Source organism: Desmodus rotundus, chromosome 11 (genome assembly GCF_022682495.2).
Source record: "Desmodus rotundus isolate HL8 chromosome 11, HLdesRot8A.1, whole genome shotgun sequence".
In the NCBI taxonomy this organism is placed as follows: Eukaryota; Metazoa; Chordata; class Mammalia; order Chiroptera; family Phyllostomidae; genus Desmodus; species Desmodus rotundus.
Window position 1 is genome coordinate 64,215,864 of NC_071397.1, and position 26,485 is coordinate 64,242,348.

Below are 26,485 nucleotides of genomic sequence, written 5' to 3' on the forward strand. Positions count from 1 at the left end.
GAATTAGGAAGGGAGACACATGAGGAAAAATGTTTTAATGTTAGAACTATTACTAAGAACATTATAGGGACACAGAAATAGGCTAAAAATATTATGAAGGGATTAAACATTCACTTTTCAAGAAAGTCTGAAACACTAACTCCTGAAATAAAGTAAGCAATAGATTCCCCCCCCTTTGAACTAGCACATTCAAAGGGCTAAATTCTTTGGTTTTGATAAAAATGGTATATTAACAATTTTGGTCTGTTTTATTTTAGCTGCTTCTGGTGGAGTTAGAAAAAGTAAAGGTAGACAATAGCATTTTTGCTTTTGGTCTTTGGAGACTGTTCATATGTTATTATAAAAAGGTAAAAACTGATGAAAATTATTGTTTCCCATTTACATTCTTTCATAATTTTTAAAATCTTTTCTTATGCTTAAAGCAGTGATTTTCAATCAATGTGCTACAAAATTTTTAAAACATGCAGTACCACACTATTCAGTCAGGGATATTGACCTCTTTCCCCTTAGATTGTCAAATAAAAAGATGACAAGAGCCAACACAACAGTAGTCATTTGGTGTGAATGAATCAAACTTATACCCATTTTCTTGGTCAGATCGGCAAAACAATTTTTTTTGGTGGGCTGCAGAATTTTAGTAATTAGTTTACGTGTCCCATGAGACAAAAACATTTGAAAATCATTGGCTTAAAGGGTCAAATAAAGGCTAAGAAATTTTCCTAATAAAATACTTTAGAATAAAAATTTGAGTTACAAAAGCAAAGGTGAATTATTTTCTCTGCATTGCTTACTGGGATGCTGGCTTTATGTGCTGCCTAGAGGGACATTTATTTTTTAATTAGATGAGGTCAGTTAATCCAGGTTCAATCTTACTTTTAGAACAAATCAATACTAACTCTAAAATGCTATCGGAAAAGAGTATTTTATTGGTAGATACAAAAGCATGCAATAATGACGAAGGGAGTGGGAAGTGTTTCAAATGTATGCCATTTGTTTTTATTGTGCGTTATAGGCACCAAAGGAAATATAGCAAATGATTAATTTTGGCTTGATATATCCATTTTCTTGGAATATGCCCCCCATACCTCAGTATAAAGAAATGGCTCTCCCAGTGTGGGTCCCTTTACTGCCACTGTGCCCTGAGATGCACGTGATGTTGTTGTCTAGCTCTTTATATCTAGGATAATAAAAACTATGGAAAGACACACATCCTGCTTTTTAGCAAACTACAACCCAAGAAATTTCTCTTTGTCTTAGAACAAACAAAATTGCCTGTTTTCTGTTGGTAAATGAAGCCTGGTTTTCAATACGTTATTAAGATAATCTTTAAAATGCAGCCTGTACTTACCAGAGGTTGGAGCACAAGTAAGGGAACCCTCAAGATGAAAGGGAAAATCCAGCACAAAGCTTAAGGGCAAAGACATATGGTACCACTCCCCACCCACCCAACTTCACTTTTCTTCTGGACTGGGGATGAGAGCAGGTTGCCTGCCTGGGTTTGGGAAAGAGCATCAGAGACAGCTCAGTACTACGTGGGTTAGCAGACAGTTTACTGCCACTCTAAAGGCAGTGTTTTTGCTACAAATAATCAAGAAAAATATGAACCGTATTTGACTGTTGCATTTTAGAGACACCATAGCATACAATTTCTTCTACCAAAAAGACATTTGGGCATTCCACTTCTGTAAAAGGCCTGGAAAGTGAATGATTCTACACATTTATTCTTGAAAATTTACAGATTGTAAGCAAGGTTGAGTATTCAGAAATTCCCGATAAACAAACTTGAAAGGCAGACCTTTTATGAGTTCAAACCTGTAACACCCTAACAACAGTTCTTGGCACAATCATAAGCTCTAACAGTAGCTATTATTTTTTTTATTGTTGTTAATAACAGGAATGATTCCTTGACATTAAACTGAACCAGAAGAGGATATATTTACCTTGGATTTTATCCCTCATGTCGTGGGCTTGCTCTACAAGCTGAGTTGCGTGGTTAATGGTATCCGTACTCTCCTTCTGAGCCAGTTGGCTCTTTCTTGAGGCTTGACTTCCCTAGAAATAATCCGTGTAAACACCAGATAAAGTTTACAGGAAGGGAATATCGCATATGTGTAAGTGGAGACGGGTGGGCATAATGTATTTTAGAAGCACAAATTTCCCTGATTTAAGAAAGTTCTGTAACATATAAAATGGTCCCAGAAACCATGCACGAAGGCTGCTCTGCTGACCGGCTTTAGGATTACAGAGTGCTGTAAGATCAAATGCCACTCCTGTGCCATCAGTCACAGTTCAATCCAAACTGACCAGCTTTCATAGGTAATTTACCCTTTGAATTTTCACTGTATCTCAAAATGCCAGACTAGGAAATTTTCCACGTGTGCTGATCAGTTTGACACTGTGCTGACTGAAGAGCTTAAAGCTTCAGAGGGAGAACTGTTGAGAAAGTAGGCAGATCTTGAAATGCTCTGTGCTCCTGGGTGGTCCAGCTGCTGGTGAAACTGAATCACCACAGAAATTCAAAGGGTTATGCTCACTGGGCTTAGCTGTTTTCAGTGCTGCTCTCCAGATTCTCATCCACACTCGACGGCACTTGGGCACAAAAAACTGTTCCAGCAGTTTTGGCTCAGAATGAATGGCGCTCTTCTCTGAGAAGCTGACTCCATTCTCAATTTGGGAGCTTCTGTTTCAGAGTTCCCACATAGTATTTGTTAAAATGAAACCCCCACTCAAATGTGGCTTCTGAAGGATGTGTGGGGGGTGCATGTATATGTATGTATTTCTCTGTGTGTGTTAAGGACAGAGCTGACTGAAGAAATGGTTCAAGGACAGGTCGCTGGTCGGTATGCAAGGCATGGGGGATGTACACTTCCTTTTGGCATTAGAAGATTGACTCATGGGTTATACTTAAGAGGAGAATTCCTGCACTTGTTTCATCTGGTGCTATTTGTTTGTTTGTTTGTTTTCTTAGCTCAGCTCTGTCACTAAGGCTAGGGTACCTGAGTGGCAGGGTGATGATCCGCCACACAGAGTGCTGGTAGACCCGGTGCAGTTTACCAAGGACAGGGAAGTAGCCGTTTCAGACTTCTCTCCTTTCATCCAGTGTTTTAGCCACAAAATTATGTCATGATTCCACCTGGAATAGTTTACCCTTCCCAGGCATAACCCAAGCAAGTGGCCCTTAATCGGGGAAGAGAATGCAGAAATTGGATCCTAAGAAACGTAAGCCCTCGAGGCTTCTCTATCAGGCAAGTCTGAAATCCCCTCCACACAAAGCTCCCTGTGCAGCAGTAATGCAGCCCTCAGTCCCTCCCCTAACCAGTGGGCTCTCTGAAGGACAGCGCATTCTGAGTCAGTGTGTTCCTTCATCTAATTCCCGTCTTTCTCGTGGTTTGCTCTAATGCTTTCCAGTGACTCAAAATTTGTGCTCATTTTAAAATTAGATGATGCAGAAAATAAGATGAATATTATTCTTGATGTCACCTCAGCCTGCTTTTTAAAAATATAAACGCAACCATTTAGAACATTAAAAAAAAATTAAGTTGATTTTTGATCTAGTTTAAACTGAGTTACATTTGCAGAGCACAACATCATATTTTTGACTTTGGCTTCATCCTTCAAGGGAAAATGTTACTGTTATTAATGTGTTCATTTAACTTATTATGGAAACTTTGAATTGAAGCAATAAAAGACAGCTGGAGGATGTTTTATCTCTAAGAAAACTGCTTCCTTCTGACAAACACCAGAGGGCGCTTATTTATATTTCACAAAAGACTCAGGGGCAAAGAGGAACATCTATTACTTTAAAACTGCAAAATTACAGTTTTAAAATTATGGACTATAACACATATTAATGCCTTATGTAAATGTTATGTTTTTTATGTAACTTTGCTTAGGGAAGGAAATTAATGAAATGGGCACATGGTAAAACAGGTGCCCCTTGCTTTAAGAAAAGCTGAAATTAAAAACTTATTTCATAACCATAAATCAATTAATGGTTTACACTGCAAACAGAGTAATCATTTACTCACATAAATAATGAGTTCCCCTTGTACATATTTGATATAAAAGTCACAATAAGTTTTTGTCATAAAGTAGATAAAGAATAATGTACCTAGAACACTAATTAAAAAAAAAATCAACCACATTAAGTAAGGATGATACTCAAATCCATCTAGGGTGATCATATATTTTATTGTTTAAGTGGGGACACTTTTGAGAGTGAAAGGGGGGAGCTTGTAATAATCATTCTGGGAGACAAGCATAAACAGGGACAGTCTTGAACAAAACAATAGTAGGAATATTGGTGAGCCATTTCAGAATCTATACAGTGAGGTCTACTTCTGTGGATTTTCCTACCTGCTAAACAGTAAGATTTCCAAATACCTCTCCAGCCTTGGTCTCTTCCCTGAGCAACAGACTCAAATCTCTGACATTAGATACTTCATTCTTAAAATGTCCAAGGTAATCCATTCTGGGGTTTGAGTCTTAGCCATCCATTTCTCCAAGCCAGAGCTTTTCCTCCTTGTTTATCCTCCTGTCCAATTGGTCACCAAATTGTTTTTATTCCACTTGCCATTCTGGCCCTCCTCCTGTTCCCCACTCCCAGGTCTCAGTTGACCCCTGTTCACTGCAATTCTTTTCAAGTGAAGACAAGGTAGCAATCAGCCACTCTGGTTCATACTGCTGTGGCAGTCTCCTAATTTTGTCCCTGTCTTCAGAGTCTTTACTCGCCAGCCTAGCATCCTTACTGGGGAGGAATGCTTCTGAAATTCCAAATCTGATGAACTCATTGTTCTAAGTAAATGCTTCAATGTCTTCCAAAGTCCACAAGATGAAATTCATATGTTCCTAGCATGGCGAGCAAGGATCTTCATGATCTGGCCTCTGAGAATTTTTTTTAGCACTATCTTCTGCTTCGTGCCTTAATTAATTTTCCAGAAGGCCAAGGCCAAGCATACAAAGTGTTGCTTTACATCTCCCTGTTCTGTCGCAATTTTCCCTTGCTTGGAAGTACTTGATAAACTCCTAGTCATTCTTCAATGCAGGAATCAGTGCATGCTCATCTCCCTGAGGAGTCTTCCCTAGAGGACCCCTGCTGAATCAGCTCATTATTTCTTCCTTAGAGTTGTCTTTTTAGGCTGTATCATGCCTCAATTACCGAATGCTGTTTCATTTTTTTTTAGATGTCTGGTTTTCCTGCTGGACTGTAAGTTAAGAGCAGGGGTTTTATCATATTCATTTCAGTATCTCTAGCACCTAGCACAATAACTGTTATATGCCAGGTATTAAGTGCTTCTTTTGGAATTAAAACATATTTTTATTTTTTGTCTGGCCTTTTTGTCAGAATCAGAAAGGAAACTAAGATGCTTTTGATATATTGAGGTGACCTACTTTTCTTCCATTCCTAAATTTCTCTCTCTCTTTTTCCAGTCTTACTGGAGGGCACTCTTTATTGCTTTTAGAGAGAGACAGAGAGTGAAGGAGAGAGAGAGAGAGAGACGGAGAGAGAGAGAGAGACATCGATGTGAGAGAGAAACATCAGTTGGTTGCCTGCTCCTACGTGCCCCGACCTCGGATTGAACCCCAAACCTGGGTACGTGCCCTGACTGGCAATTGAACCCGTGACCCTTTGGTCTTTGACACTACAACCAACTGAGCCACACATGTCAGGGCCTGAAGATCTGTTTTCATTGAAGGCATGGGGATCCTTTGGGGGGGGTCCCAGAAGTAGGGTGGAGGAAAGGGCTATAGGGTTTCCTAAAAGGGGGGCTAGAGAACTTGGATATAGGTATTGGGACAAAATCAATAACTTTGGGTTAATGTAAATTTTATGAGATTTGGGTCACATGAGATTCATGTGACAGGTAATTTGCATACAGAGTTACTTTCAAGTTCAAGAAGCAGCATTAGTGTGATTTTTATCACTGGGAATCTACAGTGAAATCTTTCACTCTATTTAAAACCAAACATTAGTCACTTTCTTGATAAAAATCTAAGATAAAGCTTTTCTTAAATCCTTCTTAGAATCAATTGTGGACTCTTCTAGACTAAGGGCTTGAGGATGCTTGAGAAGTCCTTATGACAAACTCTAGGCATTTATTTTGTAATGTTTCAGCAGGTTCTTGTGCTGTCAGAAAGGTTGTAGTCAGAAGGACCTATTTTCAGTAAACAGCTGGGTGACCGTTCCAGTAGCTTTCTCACCAACCTCCCACGTCGGTGGTGTGTTCTTGTCCAGGAGCCTTTTCTACTGGGATAGTACTTTCAAGCTTGCATTATTTCTCCCTATGAAAGCCTGCCTTTAACTTATATTCAAAGTTGAAAAACTACACAACAAAATGATTTGTTACACTGAGTCTAAGCTGTGGGAGGAACTAATGTTGGTGAGAACATTTCCTCAAAAATTGAGACACTTTTTGGCAAGTTCCAGCCCTGATACCAAAATGAAATCACAATGCACTTTTCATGAAGATTTGTTTCCTGGTATCTCCTTTGCAACTGAAGAGATCTCGCTGATTTTGAAATGCTGATAGTTGGATTAATACGTGGCATTGAAGGGGAAGCAAGAAGAATTTTCATATGCATTTCAAAGTAGTTGAATCTTCCAAGGAGCCAAGTAGAGCAATTAACATTTTTAGAAGCTTAATCTCTTAGAAGTTTAAGGGCTCCAAGGTCAAAAGAGATGATCAGAGTTAATTTTTGTAGAAAATGAGAATTGTTTTTGACAAGTACCTCAACAGTTTATGTCAAACACCAGTATAGAAAAGCAGAAATTCCAGAGTACTTTGGGCAGCACTGGTGGAGCAGAACAAGGATAAAAAATGTGTTAAACATTTTAATATGTTAAATATGGTGTCCTGTGGCTAATTGCATTTTTTTTATTACTACAGAGGACAAATATTTTTCCACTAGGCTCTTGGGGAGTGTGTTTAATAGTCTCTCACATGGACTCTGCTCGATTGTACAAGTCATATTTCCCTCAATATTATTCTTAGTCTTGTTGACTTTTTCATTTATTTATTTGTTTTACTGGGTATTTGACCTTTTATCTTGTCAATCTATTGTATCTTTTTATTGTAATTCCTCATGCTGTATTTAAATGTATTGTTATTTCTTTCAATTTTTAATAAATATTTAGTTCTGTTTTCTTGTGAATTTTAGATTAAACTTAAGTTTTTAATCTGTCTGGAATTTTATTTTAGAACATGGTAAAACGTGAGGGTGGAGAGGGACTTTTTTTCCTGTCAAAGTGCAAAATTGCTTTCTTAGCACAATTCTTCCTCTTTCCATTTATAATTTAATACATCCTTTAGCAAACATTGCCATTTTATATTCTATATACTAAAGTTTATATCTGGATGCTCTATAGCTCTTAATGATAAAATGCTAAGGCAAACAGCTGAACAACTATCCTAATTGAAACATACCAACCATATTAACCAGCAGCGAATATTTAAGAAAAAGTTCCCCATAAAAGCCAGTTTTTTAAGGAAACCAGTCAAAATAGTAAGAACCAGTAGAGTCCGAGTATACCCGTGATTTATTTTAAGGTACTTGAGTCACTGCATATTTTCTGAGCTGTGTTAAGCCTCAGTTGCTGGTGACTAGCTAGGCTCACACCAGCTAAATCCTTTCTCTGAAGGCAGGCCCAGCCACAGAATACTTACCCTTTCAGCTAGTTCATCTAGGTCAGACAGAAGGCTTTTCATTGTATTCTCAGCATTGTTGATTTGTATCTTTCTTAGGATATACTGGTTTTCTCTTTCTGACAATTTTGTCTGTGGAAAAAAGTTTTGAAAATAATCAGTAGATGCACACACCAGGTTTGAAAAAATGAACACAAAACTCTTCCAGTGCTACAGGACACAGAGGAGAATGTGAACCTCTGTTCCTGAAGTAGTGGGGTCCGTGGCCGTTGCAGGCTGGCATGGAGGTGGGGGTCGGCATCTGGGTTCTCAGGGCCGTAGGGGCTAAAATTCTTTGAGCTCTGCTCATCAGGCAGAGACCCAGGTCTGGTACGTGCTGGCCATGGGGAAAGGGCACCTGTTTCTAACTGGCACAAATGCACAAAACAGACTGGTGGTGGCCTGGCCTTGGGAGTCTTTGCTTTAAGATGTCAATTTTGGAAGGCCTAAATTAATCTCTTTGGAAGGAAGAAATGATCAACCCATCAGTATAAATGGAGTTTAGAAATTTACTTTCTTTCTTCTATCCCCTTCCCCTTTCCTCCTTCTCCTCCTCCTTCTTCTTTTTCTTTTTTTTTTTGTATACGGAGAGCAATTCTCTTTATTTCAGACCATTGGTCCCTTTCATTTTCATTTTTGAGGAGTTTGGTTCAAATGCGGCTTCACTCAGATTACTTTGGAATAAGCCCATCAGTCTGGGCATGGCCTTCCTGTCAGCTAAAATTATATGTATCTGGAAGTTGTGCTGTTGGGGAAAGAGGATTTAAGTGGTATCAGGAGGCCTGCGTCTGGGTGACTCCTCTGAGAATAGTGCCTTCATGTGTCCAAACAGATGAGTTGGGACTGGAACGATTTCTAAGTTTGGAATAGAATGCTCACTAAGATTTCATCCAGCTCTACAACTGTGTGATTTTTGTTTGCTCTGCACTTTGCATATGTGGCCCATTGCTGTACATGTCATTTGCGTCTCCAAAAAGTAGAGTAATGAGCACTTTCTCTGCTAGGTACTGTTCTCATTGCTTTACATATATCAATGCACTGAATCTCTCAACAGTTCATGAGATGGTTCATAATTTTCCTCATTCCAATGAGAAAACTGAAGAATAAAGAGGTTCAATAACTTACTTAAGTTTACATAACTAGTAAGTGTCAGAACTGTTATTTGAAGGCAAACAATCTAAATTCAAAGTTTATGCTCTTAACTATTATACTAAATTGACTAACAAAGTAAAAAAAAAGTGTGTTGGTATTAATGCTATTGTCCTTTCAGCTAATTATTACTGTTTGTTTTTTTTTTAATATCTGTTGGCTGTGATAGAAGCCCATGATTTAGAGGGAGAAAAGAAAACCACTTCTGAAAGCTTAGATACACAAGCACAGGTAGTCTGTCGCCTGCCTTTAACTTGCTTATTAGAGATTAACCACCAGACCTATGAGGAGAAACAGAGCATGTGAGTATGTTGTGTGCTGAGTGTGTGTGGGAAAATGAGAGGAAGTATGACAGTGGGAAGGAGAGCTAGGGGTCGGGGGTAGAGATAGAGACAGAAAGAATAATAAAGATAGAGACAGAGAAACAGAGAGACAGAGAAGTTTCTACAGAAACTCCTCAAAACACTGAAAATTGAGGCTAAGGTAATGGTAAGTTTGTGGTAATTACTTGAGGGCCCAATGTGCAGCTTCACCAAGGAAATGAGTGTTTCACGTCCCTCAATAGTTTTGTACATAGATACTAGCTTTTTAGTCACTTCATTGTCTATGGTAATCTCTTTCATAGATGGCAGCTCTTGGTTTAGGCTGAAGCTCACGCTTACAGTGAACTTTCATAATTTTCTAAGTCTAACAGTCTGTCATACAGCCATGGGACTCAGACACCAAAAGGGAGAGGAGTTAGTAGGAGCGACTCTGTGAAACCAGCAGGAAAACACGCAGAAGGACAACATTGCTGCATACTTTGAGGAGGTAGATGGTGGAGTTCATTTCATTCACATGTCTATGGGCAGCGGCGCCAGAGGACACACTCAGCAGACCGGACTTGCTTTCTTCCATGGAGAGCGCCGCCAACCGCAGGTCCTCCGTCAGATCCCAGATGCACTTATCACAGCCTGGAGGTAGAATGGGCATGGCATTTCCTCAGAATCAAAAGTCGGCTGGGAAGCAGGCCGCCTTAAGTACAAGGCTCTCTATACTTCCTTAGTTAATGCTATTTTCACGCTTGTGTTTTGAGGTGCTGTTCTGGGCCACAGAACCAGTCCTCATATTCAAAGTGGAGAAGAGCCCAAGATGAGCCAAACTGTACGTCAAGCACTATCGCCACTGAAAACATGACAAAAAGCACACAAGACATGCAACAGGGAAAGCAGGTTAACGTGAATACCGAGTGCTGAATTGAGCAGCACGAAAGCATGGAAGGGCAAGCCATCTGAGATGGGCAGGTAGCCACTTTTCTTCAGTGCTGTACAGCCCTCTGGGATGACTCTCTTCGCGTCAGGCTTTGGGCTTTCTCTTGATATCTACTGGTGAAGAAGGCTACTTGCTAGGCACTCCTCCTTCCCTGTCACCTTTCCTCACCTTGATTCAGGTTCTAGCACCACCTCTTGGCTTCACCCCAGGGGTGACCTCGCGCCTCCGCATGGCCTGACGTCCTGTCTGGTGGGGCCACTGCAATTTCTCATTGCTCCCCGCAGAGTTCCCCTGACCACTGCCATTGCCCTGCAGGGACCCAGTGCCCCACTGGGGCACATTCACGGGGATACCCTCTGAAACTTGCCTGTTCTCAATCTCTCTCTCCCAGACTGCGCTTTCTTCCGGAGAACCGATACATGGAGACTGAAGTGTTAATAGGTGTTAATATGTTAATTTGTTACGTGAAGTTTAACATGGCCTTATGCATATCCACTCTCGGAGGTACATCGGGCTGGAGGGGAAGACGGGCCAGGCAGGCATCTTGATGTCCTTCGAGTGACCTTGCTTAGGGGACCACCTGTGGCACCAGTGTGTAAACTCCGCCCTGCGTGTGCCTAACAGTCTGTGCCGTCTTCTCAAATGGGGTTCACGGGCAATATTCATCTCTTGTGCTCAGAGGGACTCAGAGGTTGGGAGACTTGTTTGGGGGAGGGGATACCTAATGCTAAATAGTCTTTAAAGCATTCTAGGTAAAGGTAAATATTAGTTACTTTCCTGATAGGAGGCTTTCTAAGGCAAAGCTTTCCTTAAATTCTTCCAAGAATCAATAATGGACTATTCTAGACTAAGGGCTTGAAGGATGCTTGAACAGTTTTTAAGACCAGTTCTGGGACCATGCTTTGAAATGTTCCGTCAGATCCTTATACCATCAGGGCTGCTCATGATTTGACTGACAGGCGTGAGGGAGAAATCCAGGACATAACCCTTTTCGTAAGGCCTGAAAATTTTATTTCTGGTGTCACTTTGGGTTTGCAGTGATTTGGGAAAAGCCAATGAAATCTCTTGGCATTTCATTTTCTCAGACTTGTAAGGCATTGTCTGTATATCATATTATCTGGTGGCCTGAAGAGAAAGGGGGCTAAAATAAACTCAGGCGTTGGGAATTGTACTTCTGAATTGGCCTTTACTCACTAGGTAAGACGCTAACTTTAAAGACCTGACAGAATAAGTTTGTAAACCTATTTTAAAGTTTACAATAACTTTTGTAAAATAGAGGTGTTTAAATGTAAATCATCTATTTGCTAATTGGAATCAAGTAGACAACTGAATATTTTTTGTTTAGGGTCCTTTTGGTTGAGGCACAGACAGGGTTAAAGTCGGGGTGGAACTCAGGCAGTTTCTAGAGAGAGGGTATTGCATAGCTCTCCTTAATCCCACACCTGCAGCACATTAGAGAAAGTGGGGTTAGTTAATCATGTACTGTTATTTTTACTTATGGTTGGGCAGTCCATGCCTGTAGGGGCTTCAAAACCTTCTTCCCAGCATTCTCCGGTTACACTGTCACAGGGGCCTCCCCCACAATTGCACACTGTGGGAAACAAAAACAAGAGATTAGGGAATCATTTCCTAATGCTTAAAATATGGCAACATTCTCATGGTTTCTAGAAATATTGGCTATCAGATATAACTACTCAATGGGGATTAATTATTCTATAATACAGAGATTGTGCCCCTCACCCAATTAAGCCCAGCCCTGTGAGATTTTCAAGGATGACCCTGGGGCAAAAGCAATTTAAATTTCCTAGGACTCCCCTCCCAATCCGAGGGGAATTCTGACATGACTGTGCAACTCCTTCAGTCCAGAAAGAGCTGGGAAAATTTCACAAGGTACAAGATAATCATGGAGCCCATTATTCAACTGGAATCTGAAAGCCAGCCTTTCATTGCAGGCTGATTCTCCAGTTTAATCCAACTGCAGGGTTGATCATTGCCAGGTGTGAGGGAGGAGCAGCCCAGCGAGGAGAGAGTGAGGAGGCCCAAGAGCGAATCTTGGCTTCCACTGCGCTTGACCCTTGGCGAGGCTGAGTCCAAACCTCCAAATGAGAGCTATCCGTGGGATGTAAGAATAATATCGGGGAAAGAACTAGGAACATATTTACATAAATTTAGAAGACCCGAGAGCCTGTTTTTCACCTACTGATGTTTTCCAAGAAAGCCTTTTGGGAAAAAACAAAAACAAAACCCCCATCTCATCAGACTGTTCATTTCCCACTGTGTTTCAGAGTAAAAATAAATTTGTAAACTCGTTTTTTATTTAAAAATGAATTCTTAAGCTATCCATGTTAAAATAAGTGGAAATAGAATTGTGATTTCCCCCCACCTCTTAACTGTCCTTACAGAAAAATCATAAAAAATTAGCTGAAGGGGCAATGCATTTATTATATTTCAGCTGCTTCATGTTTCACAAAGCGTAGATTTATTAAACAATTCAGCAAGATCATGCTTTATTGCTTCAAACATTAGCTGCTTTTCTAAGAGCAATCTGCTTCTATGTAGTTTAAGCCTAAATTTAGTAAACGTTTTGAGACTCAGAATGTCAATGTCTAAGGCCTTGACTTTGCCAGCACTCTTTCTGATGCCTGCTTTTCTTCTATAGCCCGGCTGGACACAGAACTCCTTTCTTCCCTGCGTCATCCTGGTATTATGCCTCTGTGCATATTGCTCTCTTGTAGGCACGTTTGCTTTATTGTGACTTATGCAGTTCCCATGTTTCCTTCTCAGTATTAAACTTTTCACTTGTTAAAGTCTATTAAGGGGGACTCTGTTTTAGCGGGGGGATTTCCAAAAAGAGCATGCCACACGAGTACAATATCTCTTCCTCACCCTTCTTCCCCTCAAAGTCACAAAAGAGTAAGAAATATTCAGTCTCAGCCTTCCTTTATTTCTAGAGGAAGGCAATTTAACTTCACTTCTGAATAGCTTCATTCTATGTGGCAAATGGATTAGAAAAAGTATGAATAAAATGTGTACATTTCAGTCTAACTGACATTAGTTCTTATACTCTACCTGAGATATGTGCTCTGAAAACTTGAGGAAATTGAAGGATGGTTAAGCTCTACCCTTGACTTGCTCACCTGCACAGTTCTTGGCTATCCTGGCATCCCCGTAGTAGCCAGGGGCGCAGCGTTCACACTTGAATCCAGTGGTGTTACGTAAGCAATTCCTACACTGGCCAGTGACCTCATCACAGTCTTCAAAAATCAGGTTGGGATCTGAATTTCCGCTGCAGTCACATTTCCTGCAGGTGCTTCCAATAAGCAAGGGGTTTCCATAGTAACCAGGAGCACACCTGAAGGGGAATCACAGGTGAAAAATTTAGCAGCCCTAGTTTTTCTTCCTTGTTATCTTTCCCACCTAGAAAAAAAGGGTAGTTAATAGTTGTGGTTTGCTTTCCCAGAATTTACCCACATCTCCCATCTTTCTAATAAGACTAGACTTTGTTTTTAAGGAACCACCCCTCCTCACTCAGTTACTGTCCACTCAGTTTGGCCAAACCTCCAGATTCACGAGTGTGTGGATGTGACTGTGGGCGTTTTGGGTCATCCCAACAACTGGAGTGCCCAGGTGGCATGTGATTGGTGGTGCCAGATATGTTACCATACTGCAATGAGATGCACCACAAGTAAGCAGCTAATTCTCCTGGTCAACATGTTACTAATACCTTTGTGGAAAAAAAAACACCGGTATAAATCGCCATTCGCCTTGCTGTAGATCAGATAACCTAAACCTGAAATGGATTGGCTCAAGAGTGGTTCAGCTGGAGTAAAGCTCGGGGCTCTTGTTTGAGGGTTATGGGATGGCATTCTTTTCATCTGCAGGTGAATGAGGAGTCAGGTAGTGCTCTTAGCTCTGACAGTCACATTGTCGCTGAGGGAAGGCAACGTGGAGACAAAGCAGAGGGCAGAGCGGAGAGTACCACATATCAACAGAGTTGGAGACTAGGTAGCCATTCTCCTGAAAATTTTATATTGTTGAACCCATAGAGGCCAGCCACCTAACTGCGTTTGCTGCGGGGGCACAGCTGGTACCCATGGTCATGCAGGCTGGGCCCTTAAGGAGACAGCCTAGCCCTGCTGGAGAGCGGTAACTGGAACCCATCCCACTTTTGCTGGCCTTGTCAACCTGTGCACCCTGGGTGGGACTGCCTCTGCTCAGAGGAAGAAATGCCTTTCTCAATTTTCCCAAAGGTGCTCTGTGGGCCAGGAGAGGCTGTGGGACTGCAGACCCCATCTAAGGCCCAGCTGCTACTGGCTCCTGTCAACTGTTGCCAGATTGTAGCCTTGAGGGAAGGAAGGACCTGTATGTCTTTCTTTTTTTTAAAGAGAGAAATTGAAATTTGGATTTTATGTGAAATCTCAACTTTTTAAGGTTGGCTCAAACTTTGTGACAATATTGTATGAGCCAAACTATACACGTTCGCTGGCTGGATGTGGCCTCCTTTCTGCTGTAGATCTTAAACTAGTGTTGAAGACTGGTCAGCTGGAGCTGAAGATGCTTTGGGAGTGAGTGGCTGGAAAGAATGTGCAGTCATATGATCATGGGACTGAAGTTCAGGTACAGGAGGTAGTTCTGACATGGGAGAGAAAAAGAGCCAGTGAAGGTCTTTGAGTGCGATGAAATAAAGAAGCCAGTGTTGGCTTCAGGGTGCAAGGGAGACTGCAGTCTGGACCGGGGAGACTGGGTAGGGTGTGGAGGGTTAGGGCATTGACCTTGGGAATGGAAAGGAAGAATTTTCCAAGGAAATTAGTAACACCTGGCCAGTAGTAATAAGATGCTACATTTTAAAAAGCTCCCATTTAAAGTAATAAAATCATAATTAAGAACTTAAGAACAAACTGACGGTAACCAGAGGGGATATGGGAGGGGATAGTGGGAGGAAAAGGGGGAAGGGTTTTCAGGAACAATTATAAAGGGCACATGGGCAAAATCAAAGAGGGGTAGGATCAAAGGTAGAAAGTGGGGATGGCTGGGGTTGGGGGGAGTGGTAGGGAGAAAATGGAGACAACTACTTGAACAACAATTAAAAATCATTAAAAAGAATAAAAAAATAAAGGAAAAAAAACAAAAAATAAATAAAAACAAGAACCACATCACACAAAAAGAGAACATTTGAAAAATAGAGAAACAACCAAAAATAACACCACACCTGTAATCCCAAGACTCTAATAAAGTCATTGTTTAGCTTTTTGCATACGATCTTCCAGCCTTTATTCCTATGTCTCAGTTTTTTGGTGTAATTGTAATGACTGTGTATGGTCAGTCTCTACACCCTTGACTTGCCTTGTATCTCATAGGTTCACTTAGGTGAGTTTACTCAGTTACCACAGACAGCAGGGAGGTAGGCCACACAGGCCTGACACTCTGAGCTTGAGAGATTACTTTGGTTTTCCAGGCTCACATAGCTAAGAAGTCACAGCACAAGACCCAGAGCTTCTGACCCTCACGCTCTTTCCTTCACTCCTCCCTGGATCACACTGCTGCAGCTATAAATGAATGAGTGAATTCATCCAACAGAGGGACAATTCATGGCTATTTATGCAAGGCACAGAGAGACAGGAAGAGGGAAAACCACATAGCCCATACACTGAAAGAACAGGAAACGATTTAAGCATAATTATAGATAATATCATGAACTGTAGAAATCAAAGTCTATGATAAAGATAAAACTGAATTTAAGTGCCACACAACCTACAAAGAGACATCCCCATGAGAAAAGGTTTAATGAGTTTTGCATTCATACTCATTCATGTCTTTGCACCTCTAATTTACTGGCCCTCTGGTACCCAAGCCAGCATAAATCATTCCTCTATGGAACATGAGGCTGGAATGAATTTCTAACCTTTGCTGCAGTTCACCAAACAGAATATTAGACTCTTGGGCTCATTGAAATGGGACTCAGATCTGTCACCTTAATGTGTAGCTGGGAATCCTGAGGTCTCAGGAGTGAAAGGACTTGCTCAAGCTCACAGAAGTCAGATGACAGTTACTTTCTTTTCTCTGTTTAATTCCAGTGTATTTGATCCCCATAGATTGTATCCTGGTCTTCCGCAAGAGGAAAACCAAATTCTCTGTCCTGTAAGTCAGAATCTCAACCACAGTGGAAACCTACTTTAAGTTACCTTGAGTTTCAAGAACATTTTTGGTGGTAGATTCAGAGGCAACTCTGAAGTCACAGTCCAAACTTCAACCCTGCAGATTTTATAGGCTCACATAGCCAGGTTTCTGACTCACAGCCTCGTAGAATTCCCTACTTTTATTATTATTATTTTTAATTACGTTATTGTTGTTCAGTTACAGTTGTCTGCATTTTCTCCCCACCACTCTATCCCATCCCAGCCCACCTCCCCCCCCTTGCTTCCATCCTCCCCCTTGGTTTTGTCCTTGTGTCCTTTATAGTAGTTCCTGAAAACCCTTCTCCTCACAGTCCCCGCCCCACCCGCGGCTATTGTTAGATTGTTCTTCACTTCAGTGTCTCTGGTTATATTTTGTTTGCATTTTTCTTTTGTTGATTATGTTCCAGTTAAAGGTGAGATCATATGGTATTTGTCTTTTACAGCCTGGCTTATTTCACTTAGCATACTGCTCTCCAGTTCCCTCCATGCTGTCACAAAGAGTAGGAGCTCCTTCTTTCTCTCTGCTGTGTAGAATTCCTTAGTTTTATAGATAAGGAAACTAGAGCACGGAGAAGCTAAAGATTTGCTCATTGCTACAAGGTTCAAGCCAATTATGGGACTCCAAATTTAATCCTCTTTCTACTCCATAAGTCTGGCATTCATATACATTAAGTAAGTAATCAATTAATGATTATAACAGTTGAATAATCAAATGATATCAATGCACTCTATTCCTGCCTTCAAAGAGAAAATGAGAAAGGATATAAAAGGATCAATAGTTGGATTTAGAGTCAGTATTGGAGCTCTGGTACCCAGCAGCTTGGTCCCACTTGTTTTTTTTTTTTTCTTCCATAACCTAATTTCTAGCTTTATTAGTGACTTGACTCACTCAGGGGAAATAGAGCTGAGAAATTTAGAGTCTAAATGAAAGAATTGTGGCACACGAATGCTGTCATTTCAGTTACTGATTATGTTATTTGGGCAAAACGGAAAACAAAAGGATGTTTTTTGGAAATCAGACTAAATTTTTACCAGTAATTATTGTTCTGGGAATATTTAGACCTCTTTTCCTCTCCTCTGCCTCTTCTCCCAGGGCCCCCCAGGTGTCAGTGAATGCCTTTACTGAGGATGCCAAAACTCACAAGTGGCACAGAAGCCTTTCTCTGTAGCTGTCACTGGGATTTAATTAAATGATGAAAGAAAGTGCCTGTTGCATAGTAGGTGGCATATAAATGCTCTCTGCTTCTCTATGAAAGACAAGGAAATAAGACTAGGAAAATGTAAGCAACCCATCGAGGTCACAAAACAGGAATCTAGAAGCGGAGCAAGGCAGAGTAGGGAAACATAAGAAGCATTCTTTACAGATAACAGAACTGATAGCTTGAGTTTGAAAAACTTAGCACCTGTCAAAAGAATCAAAATAAATCCCTAAGTCATAATAACCCTTGATAAATGAGAAAAGAAAAAAGAAAAAAATTTCTCTTTTTCCTCCTCTTTTTATTCTTCTTTTCCATCATCAAAGCCACCATCAAAAAAAGCCACTGTTATCATCATCATCTCTTATGATATCATGATTAGCCTTTCTTGTAAGGTACACTGGGACTTGCTTTAATTTGCCCCATTCTTCTCTTCTGATCCTTAAACAACATGATCCACATGATAAATCCTCATATGGTCTCAGCATGTCTCTCGCTCCACTGCAAAATTGAATGGATAAAGGTATACTATTAAAATTGCCATCAGAGACAATGAGGAATACTGAGGCATTGACATCATATGTTTATTAATGGAAACCTTTGGGTTGAATATGGAAGGTAGTGGGTTTGGTTTCAGGTTTACCACTAACCGCCTGTGTGACCTTAGATTAAGCCTCCACATGGCTCTGAACCTCAGGGTCATCGTCTTTGAAATGTACTATTTAGGAGCAGAGGAAAGATCACCCTGGGATGAAAATTGAAAAACTCCCGTCTCTAAGGTTGTGCATTTTATAATTGTTTGTATCAGAAGATAACTTCTCTTTGGAACCACTGTTCAGCTCGAGGGCAGTAACTTGGGAAATCCTTTTCCACTTCTGGGCATGAGGTGGGAAGTGAGGGGTCACATGGGCAAAGAAATGACTGACTTTTTACTATACGGTGTCTTTTGAATGGACATTAAAAATACTGTTGTTGTTTTAGTAAAAAAAATAAAGTATTACAGAAACAAATAGGACTGAGTGCCTACCACATGCGATACTGTGATGGAGAAAGAGTGGCTAAAGAAATGATGCTACTTTTGTTGAAAAACTCATAGTTTAATACTTCAGATCTTTTAAAAATTGTGTGATTTTGGGCAAATGCCTTAACCTCTTTGCATCTCACTTTTTTCCTTCTGTAAAAGAATAAATATGGATCTCATAGGATCTTTTTTGGCTTAAATGTGTCATTGTATGTTCACATTAAGTGTTTACATTAGTGCCTGACAGACAGTAAACAATACATACTAGTCATTATTTTTATCATTGTCATCAAAGCACAAGGTGGTGAGCTCTACAGTTGGTCTAGTGGATTTAGAGAGCAGCAGGTGCCACAGGGGAATTTTAAACTGCGAGGTGGGAAAAGAACTCTGGGAAGAGACAGGCAGGGGCCAGAGCAGGCTAAGAAACGTTGACCTCACTGGGAAGACAAGTGCGTTTGAGCTGTTTTTGCTTTAGACCGCGTTTCCCAAACTTGTATGTGGTTATGAATCCCTGTGATACAACAAACATTTTTATAGAATACTTCTTCCTGGGTCCATTTAAATTATCTTTAAATATTTAAATATTTCAAACATAGGTAGAAACTCCTTATGTCTGTGGCTTTTAAGATCTTGAAAACCAAATGAATTTTCTAAATAAAACAAACAAAACTATAAAGTTAATCAAATTCAAATTAACAATATGAATTCAAGGTCATACTCATTACAAGCAGAGAGCCGCCAGTGAGCTGACATGTGGGGCTGTCTGAGCTCAGCATGCAAACCCTGCATGCCCTGCCCTGAGCTGTGTGGAAGCTCCGTTTGCTCTGATGTCATGCCTTTCGGCCTCCCCTTGTCTGTAATGTGTCACTGACACATCATTGGCTGCTATTTTCTCCTCAGCTCGTCATTATAAAATTGTACAGAAAGTCCAGGACATGTTCAATTAACTTTTTAAATCAAGATTATCATTGAAATTAAACACAAGATTAATATTTACTGAGAATCCATACAACTTCACAAATATTTTCAAGGATACCAGGGTCCTGGAGCCACAGTTTGAGAAACATTGTTCTTTATTACGTGGGTGTTGGTGTGGAAGATTGACACGTGGAAGCAGTTCCCAGTGCAGTGAGAGGACTGGTGGGAGGATGCATCGTGTGGTCAAAATACGGGTCCCCAGGACTCACCTCTGGGGGTCCTTTTACAGTGGGGCATGGAGGGGTTTTGAGGAGGGCTCAGGAATCTGAAGGTTTTCAGGAGATACTTACACTCAGTCAGATTTGAAGACCAACACTTGATTAAATAATCTCTAAGTACAGAAACACCCAGAGTATTCTTGGTTTGGACTAAGTTTTATTTTTGTTTGAAATAGATACCCATACAAATCAGCTGCATATTTTGAAAAGATCTTGTGGACAAGTCCAAGTTCACAAGTACATTGAGAGCATAGATTAGATGAAGTTTAACTGGGACAACTTCACAACTTGGCTGCTAAATTCAAAACAGATACCCCCTCTCCTTTCCAGGGGCAAACACAAATCAAAAGCAGCTGAGACCACCTTTTTGTAATGATCCAGCCCCTCCATGGGAAAGAAATCACTCTTTCCACTATACTCTTCAAGAGTCTTTGCTTGTTTTTCTATTTAGCATTTTCTTTTTTCTGCCTTTGTAATGGATGGTTTTCAGGTTTGTCTGCTCCCCTAGCCTTGACTTTCATAGAGAATAAATCATGTCTCAGATGTTTCTGCATCCTTACCCACTCCACCAATCTCCTGGGTGGTCATTTCCATTTTTAGGATGAATCCCCTGGTTTGTAAAATGTACATCAATTTTTGATGTAAAAGACTTCAGTACATTCTCTTTAGAAGTGTTGGGTATGAGGGAGGGTGGACAGAGAAGGAGAGGAGAAGAAAAAAGTTGCTTGAATTAATCCTACCCCAACACAGGTATAAGGCCTTAGAAGGGATGCTTACTTCTAGCACCTTTGCATGTGTAGCCTCCTGTGGAAGGAAATCTAGCAACAGATCAACAATTTTTCTCCTGCATATCAGAGAGTCATCTAATTCATTAATTGTCAATGTTTAAAATAGGAAGACATTTGGGAAAAGCAGTAGGGGGAAGGGAAGAGTCCAGATTTTTAAGTTAAACTTTACAGATCCTGGTTCCCCCAAATAGCAGTAATGTGACCTTAGACAAGTCCCATCACCTCCCTTACTCTCTGCCTTCTCATCTACCAAATGACAAAATATGCCTCCTCTTAGGATGGTTATGAGCCTGAGAGATGAGGAATATAAAGCAAGAGACACAAGAGACAATCAGTAAAAGGCACTACCTGTTTCAAAGCCACAATTTCTAGCTCTGGAAACTGAGATTCAGGGAAATGAGCCAACGTGTCCCGGACACACACTGTGCCAGTGGTGGGAACTGGAGAAGGACCATACTGAGCCTTTATTCAGTGCCAGGTGCCATACTAAAAACTTGACAGTATCACCTCACGACCAGTTTTATAAGGTGGGTATTCTCATTTTCTCCATTCTGAAGATGTAGAAATATCTTGGAGGTCAAGATAACTTGCCCAGGAGGACCACAAAGGGCAAGAGTTGAGATACCAACTCAGGAAGGGTCCACTTCCACTTCCCAAACTAGTGCTGTCTCCTCCAGCCTATCAATCCAGGTCCATCATAAGCATCAAGTCCCACTTGGCCTTACTGGTAATGGCAGGTCCCAGGAGCCTCTGATGTGGGTCGGGGGACTTATCATCTACAATCCCACCTCTCAGGTGGGCCTGTTGTCCTGTGCCAGGTCCCCCCATTGTCACTGACAGAACCTCTAGCTGCACCCCTGTGTGATTTTGCCGGACTGAGCTTTTGGGGCTAAGATTACGTCACTTCTGGAAGTTCTTGCATGAGGTTAGCAGGGTTCTACTTAAGGCCATTAATTCCTGTCACAGGAGCCACTGAACACTCATTATCTGGTAATACAGCTCAATCCTTATCAGACTAAGCCAAGTTTAGCCTTAGACATCAGAGAGAAAAAGCTCCATCCCTGGCTGATTAACAATCCTCTCAGACCCCCACTGAGCCAGGAAATGAGTAAATTAAGTGCCTCATATTACTGGGTCCCCAAGTAAGGAAATACAGCATGAGTGTGTCACAAACAATCAACCAAAGGTAATCTGATCATCTCTAGAGGATAAAATTAATATAGGCCCTTGGCTTCTATTTTTCCTCCTCCTTTACAGTGAGAGAGCGAGAGAGCGAGAGAGTGAGAGAGAGAAGAGAAACAGAAAAAGGAAAGAAAGGAAAAAGAAAATTCCCACACAACTCTTTAGGGAAAGAATTATTCACATTTTGCACATTTAATAATCATAATAGCAATGACCTCCGAGTACAGAGATTTCCTCTGTACCATAGACATTGTGGCTTTTTATTAAGAGTTGCAGAACTAATTTTTGAGGGGTGGAAGGTGTTTTATTTTTCTTTTTTGGAAGTGAGATGGCTTGTAATTTAAGGTTTACATTTTGAGCCCGAGGCCGAGGAAGTCACCTTTGGGGCGGCAGGGAGTGTGTTGTTGTGAGGAGCGCACTCTGCGATGTCGGACTAGACGTCTGACTGGACCCTCTGGGCCCTTCCCTCCCAGTCTTTACAGCAAGCACCACATATCATTTTGCTGCCTAAACACAGTAATGAGGCCAACATTAATGGTATTTCTGTTAAGAATTATAAGACCTCTCTGTGAGGTTTTTTTTAGTGAAAGCCACTTTATTATAGAAAACTGTGAGCAGCTGACAGGTAGGGAGAATGGGAAATGTCGTGGCAAGGAATAATTCAGGGGGAAGCCTCGGATCCTTAGTTGTCAAGGCCTTTCTTGATTGAGCAGAGCCCAGAGCAACCCCCCAAAAAGAGTTAGGTGTAAATACCAAACAGGGATTCAGAAAAGACAAAGCCTCGTGAAATATGTTCATTTTTCAGGAGAGGGAGTGGTGTAAAGAATAAGTTAAATAATAGATTCATGTTTTTTTTCAGTGTATTTCAGTGGATTGTTCTGGTAGAGGAGATATTTTCAATCTTCCATTTTACTTCAGTGCATTTCAATGTGTTTTCAATGTATTGCTCTAATAGAAGATTGGATTCACTGTTTATATACCGAGGAAGCCTCACTCCCTATCAATTAATTATACTACTGGTTCTCAGTGACAGAGAGGTAAGTGTTACCAAAGCCACCCAGAAAATGACTTTAAAATATGCATACTCATTTCTTCTTTCCACATGCATTTATCCTGACATGGCCCTGGCCTGGACCCCTAGGGAGCAGGTTGTTATATCTGTATCTGGGGGATGGGATTAAGAAAGCTCCCCCATGGGGTTTTGAAGTACTGTCCCCTACTCCTGTCTCTCATGCATACGCTTCATGGCCTACTGAAGGGGACCAAGGCAGAGTTGATAAGTGCAAGAAACAGAAAGCTTTCTTTGACCCACAAAGAAAATAGTACATTTTATTAGCTTACCTTTCACAGTTAGGCCCAGCATAGTTTTCTTTACAAATACACCGAACAGCTCCATTTTTCCTATAACAGGATTCTGCAAAACTAGAATTGTAAGAGAATATTAGAAGTCAATTCCATAAATCATTGAAAAGACCTTCTGCAAATGCATGTGGTCATTTGCTCTATTTAAATAAATCCTCGTGCTTTCAGGAAAGTTTAGATCAGCAGTCTCAGCCAGAAAATGCCACTCCATTTGTGAAACCATGTTCCAGGTCTCATAGAGGCATTGCATTATTTTTTCCTTGAAGCAGTGGGAACATCAGAAAACCATATATATTCCAAAGACAAGTAAAACAATCAAATTTTACCTACAATTTTAGATTTACATGAGACTTTCCTCTTGTTCCCATCACTTTTTGTATATAAATTTGAAAGTCCGCCCCACCCTTTTTTCTTCCTTAGATCTCTTCCCCTCTTCAAGGATATGAACCAAGTCTAAACTATACAATCTTCACAGAACCTTAATTCTCTTATGTGTACCTTGACGTTCAGAAATAAAGAATGGAGGGAGCGACTTGCTTAGTTGATCAGTCACAAAGCAAGTACTCAAGCAACAGGACCCACAGTAAAAGGAGTCTAGTCTATGGAACCCCGCTCTTAATTCTTCATCTTCATTTTTTGTTGTAGATAATAAAAATTAGGACAGAAAAGTAATAAAAATATTAGTTCAGCAGAATAAATAACCATCTTAAATATTGAGGCAGGAGAAGTAAAATATTATTCTCCTCATGTTTCAAAAATTCTACATTGATATATGAATCCAGCCACATGAGGTGGGTGGGAAAGTTTTAAAGACTTTTAAATTAGTTTTGGCCTAGGTGCTGGGCAATCGATGGGCTATGATCTGCTGTTCTCACATTCCTGCCTGTCTCAGCAATTCTACCCTAATGGGCTTTTGGAGGAAAGCAAACGGATGTGTTTGCTCTGTTTGAAGATATTTATACAATCAGTCAGAAAACAATATGTGCTTCTCAGTGAAAGGCAATACCCACAATTTATTTTCCCTAACAGTTTGATTAAAAACATTCCCACAAAATTACATTTTTTTGGTCTTTACTCTTTATTTTGCTTGTTCTTATTCCTTAGCCTACTTAAAGAAACACTGTCAGTTAAGAGTCCAGAACATGAACAAACCCTCACGCACGCTTCTTTGAAGATGTTTCACCCAGCAGCCTGCCTACTGCTTGAAGGACTGAAACATCTGTCGGTGTCTGGAGTCGTCTGCCTTGAGCTAATGTCCTGCTGTTTCATACAGATGACATTTTCCTTAATTGGAGTCATTACCATAGCTACTAGCAGACATGGAGGATGTCTGGCCAACCCCAAAATAAATAAATGAATTCTGGGCAAATGGTCCCTGAGAAAAGCTGTGTGACCACTTGTATCTGCGGTGGGAGACTCAGAGGCAACACCAGACACGGAGGGCTCCTTTTTGTTTTTCATTGGCATTCATTGTTTGTATTTTCCTCAGAGTAAAGTCTGTCTTGGCTAAGGAAATGAAAACACGGCACCTTTCTCTGCCACGATAACAACCATGGCGCCCTTTCAAAGAGGAAGGGAGCCTTTTGCTCTTGGAAAACCCACAGGGAACTTAAAGAAAAATAGACTCAGCACTGTTTGTTTGCTAAAGTCCCTCAGATGTTATTTCCTTGCTTTCCAATGTGGCTATTGTAACTCGAAATCCAAATCCTGGGTCTGTAGGCTCAAACAGCAGATCTTTGAAAGTGTAATCTAGACTCTGTACTACATTTGATTAGTATTTGAGATCAGTTAACTAAGTCAATGACAAGTCCAGATTAAAGGCTAGCACTTAGTAGGATCCAGGCAAATTTGTCCTGTTCTATGATCACAGACTACCTTCCCATCCCCATTTTTGTAGCCAGTTTTTTGCCTACAAGGGATTCAAGAAGCAGAACTATTGTCACTACAAACAAACAACAAAACCAAAACCAAAACAAAACACAAGCAGGCCTCTCACACCCTCCCAACTCCTGCACATGCCCACACATGTTCTTAACTTCTAGGTGATATATTTTTGTTTTTGTGTTAATTTTCAGGAGGTTTTTTGATCTTAAATCTGTACTATGGAGACTTCAGTTTTCGTGTCTGTGAATGTGCTCCTAATTGCAGAGCACGTTCCCTAAGACTTCTGATTGTTCTTTGGAACTGGGATCCACTCACAGACAGAGAGAAAGAACATGGTGGAAATTGTGATCCTCGATGCCTATGGAAACTTTCCTCTTCCAAAGCAAGAAGGTTTTACCCAATTGGCAAGTTCCTGCTTCAGTTATTTAAAGGAGTTAGCAGCCTTCATAATAGCTTCTTAATCAACTGAAATACTGGATAATCTGGCTCAAAAGGGAAAAGCTTTAGGAGCTTCATCGTGCTGCTGTATTTTGACCTATCTTAATAAAGGCAGGACCTTTGGACTGTTTTCTTCACTGCTGTCACCAGTGACTGCAACATGACTGGCACTTAAGTGCTCGATAAATGTTTGTTGGTTGCTTGCAGCAAAACTTCTCAGTCCATAGAAATAAGGTTCCAAGAGCCTCTTGTGTCAAGACATTAACATCAAATAATTTAGGTAAGAAAGTCTTGTCATAGGAATGGGATAAAAAGTGCAAATGCCAGACAATACAATTAGCATTTGGGATTGCCTTTCTAATTCACCTGTTTGTTTCTAGATAAACTGCAGTTCAAAGCTTCTAAACTTGTTTTGAACAGTTAATGCTATACAGCATCTTTGTTTACATGGGCAAATGAGTGAAACCTGTTATTGGGAAGCTGGAGGTAAATATATTTAACAAAATGACCATATCACGTAAGAAAGCAGCATGCTAAACATGACATTAGGTATGGTTAAGACTGATGTTTGAGAACAGAACTGATATTAACAATGAAACAATACAGCTAGATGAGGCAAAGGGAGCTCATACACTGGACGCACTTGCGTGGAAATAACGGAACGTCTGATGTTGGAGTTTTCTACTCTCACTCTCAGTACCATCACTTTTGCACACATTGTTAACGTCAGCAGACATGAAAAATCGCAAAGCACAGGCTGAGGCAGTTAACGATCTTTCAGGAGAGATGGGGCTGCAAAACGTCTGACTTCCTCACTGACTGTCAGAGCCACTGGAGCATTTGAGCAAATCGCAAGCTATTTGGTGAAATGTTTGTCAATACCGGTATTCAATTAGGACAAAAAATTAGGGGAATACTTGGTTGTCATCCCCTCTTTTTTCTCTTTTTAAGAAAGTGTGTGTGTGCGTGCGCATGTGTGTGGCAGCTATTCAGGCCTTTTTTATTTATCTTACATACATTTATTAACTTAATCTTTACAACAACTACCAAGTAAATATTACATCCAAACTCTTAGAACAGTGCCTGGCATAGAGTAAGCAGAATATAAGTGTCAGAAAAACTATAAAGTATGAATTTAATAAAGCCAACACCTACCATAT

General features: G+C 40.6%; 1 protein-coding gene across 4 annotated transcripts in view; it reads right to left on the minus strand.

Annotated features, from left to right (window-relative positions):
- The window catches only part of LAMA4 (laminin subunit alpha 4), a 133,039-nt gene that overhangs the window by 59,023 nt on the left and 47,531 nt on the right, over nt 1-26,485 (minus strand). For 3 of the 4 annotated variants that reach the window (XM_045188685.3, XM_045188686.3, XM_024551823.3), the window contains exons 5-10: nt 22,983-23,063; nt 13,220-13,434; nt 11,578-11,673; nt 9,633-9,784; nt 7,665-7,775; nt 1,941-2,052 (exon numbers count right to left, since the gene is read on the minus strand). In XM_045188685.3, the coding sequence (XP_045044620.2) occupies nt 1,941-2,052; nt 7,665-7,775; nt 9,633-9,784; nt 11,578-11,673; nt 13,220-13,434; nt 22,983-23,063 (767 nt within the window). Of the gene's footprint in view, nt 1-1,940; nt 2,053-7,664; nt 7,776-9,632; nt 9,791-11,577; nt 11,674-13,219; nt 13,435-22,982; nt 23,064-26,485 lie in introns of all 4 variants that reach the window. The other variant, XM_053914064.1, reaches the window with a different exon arrangement.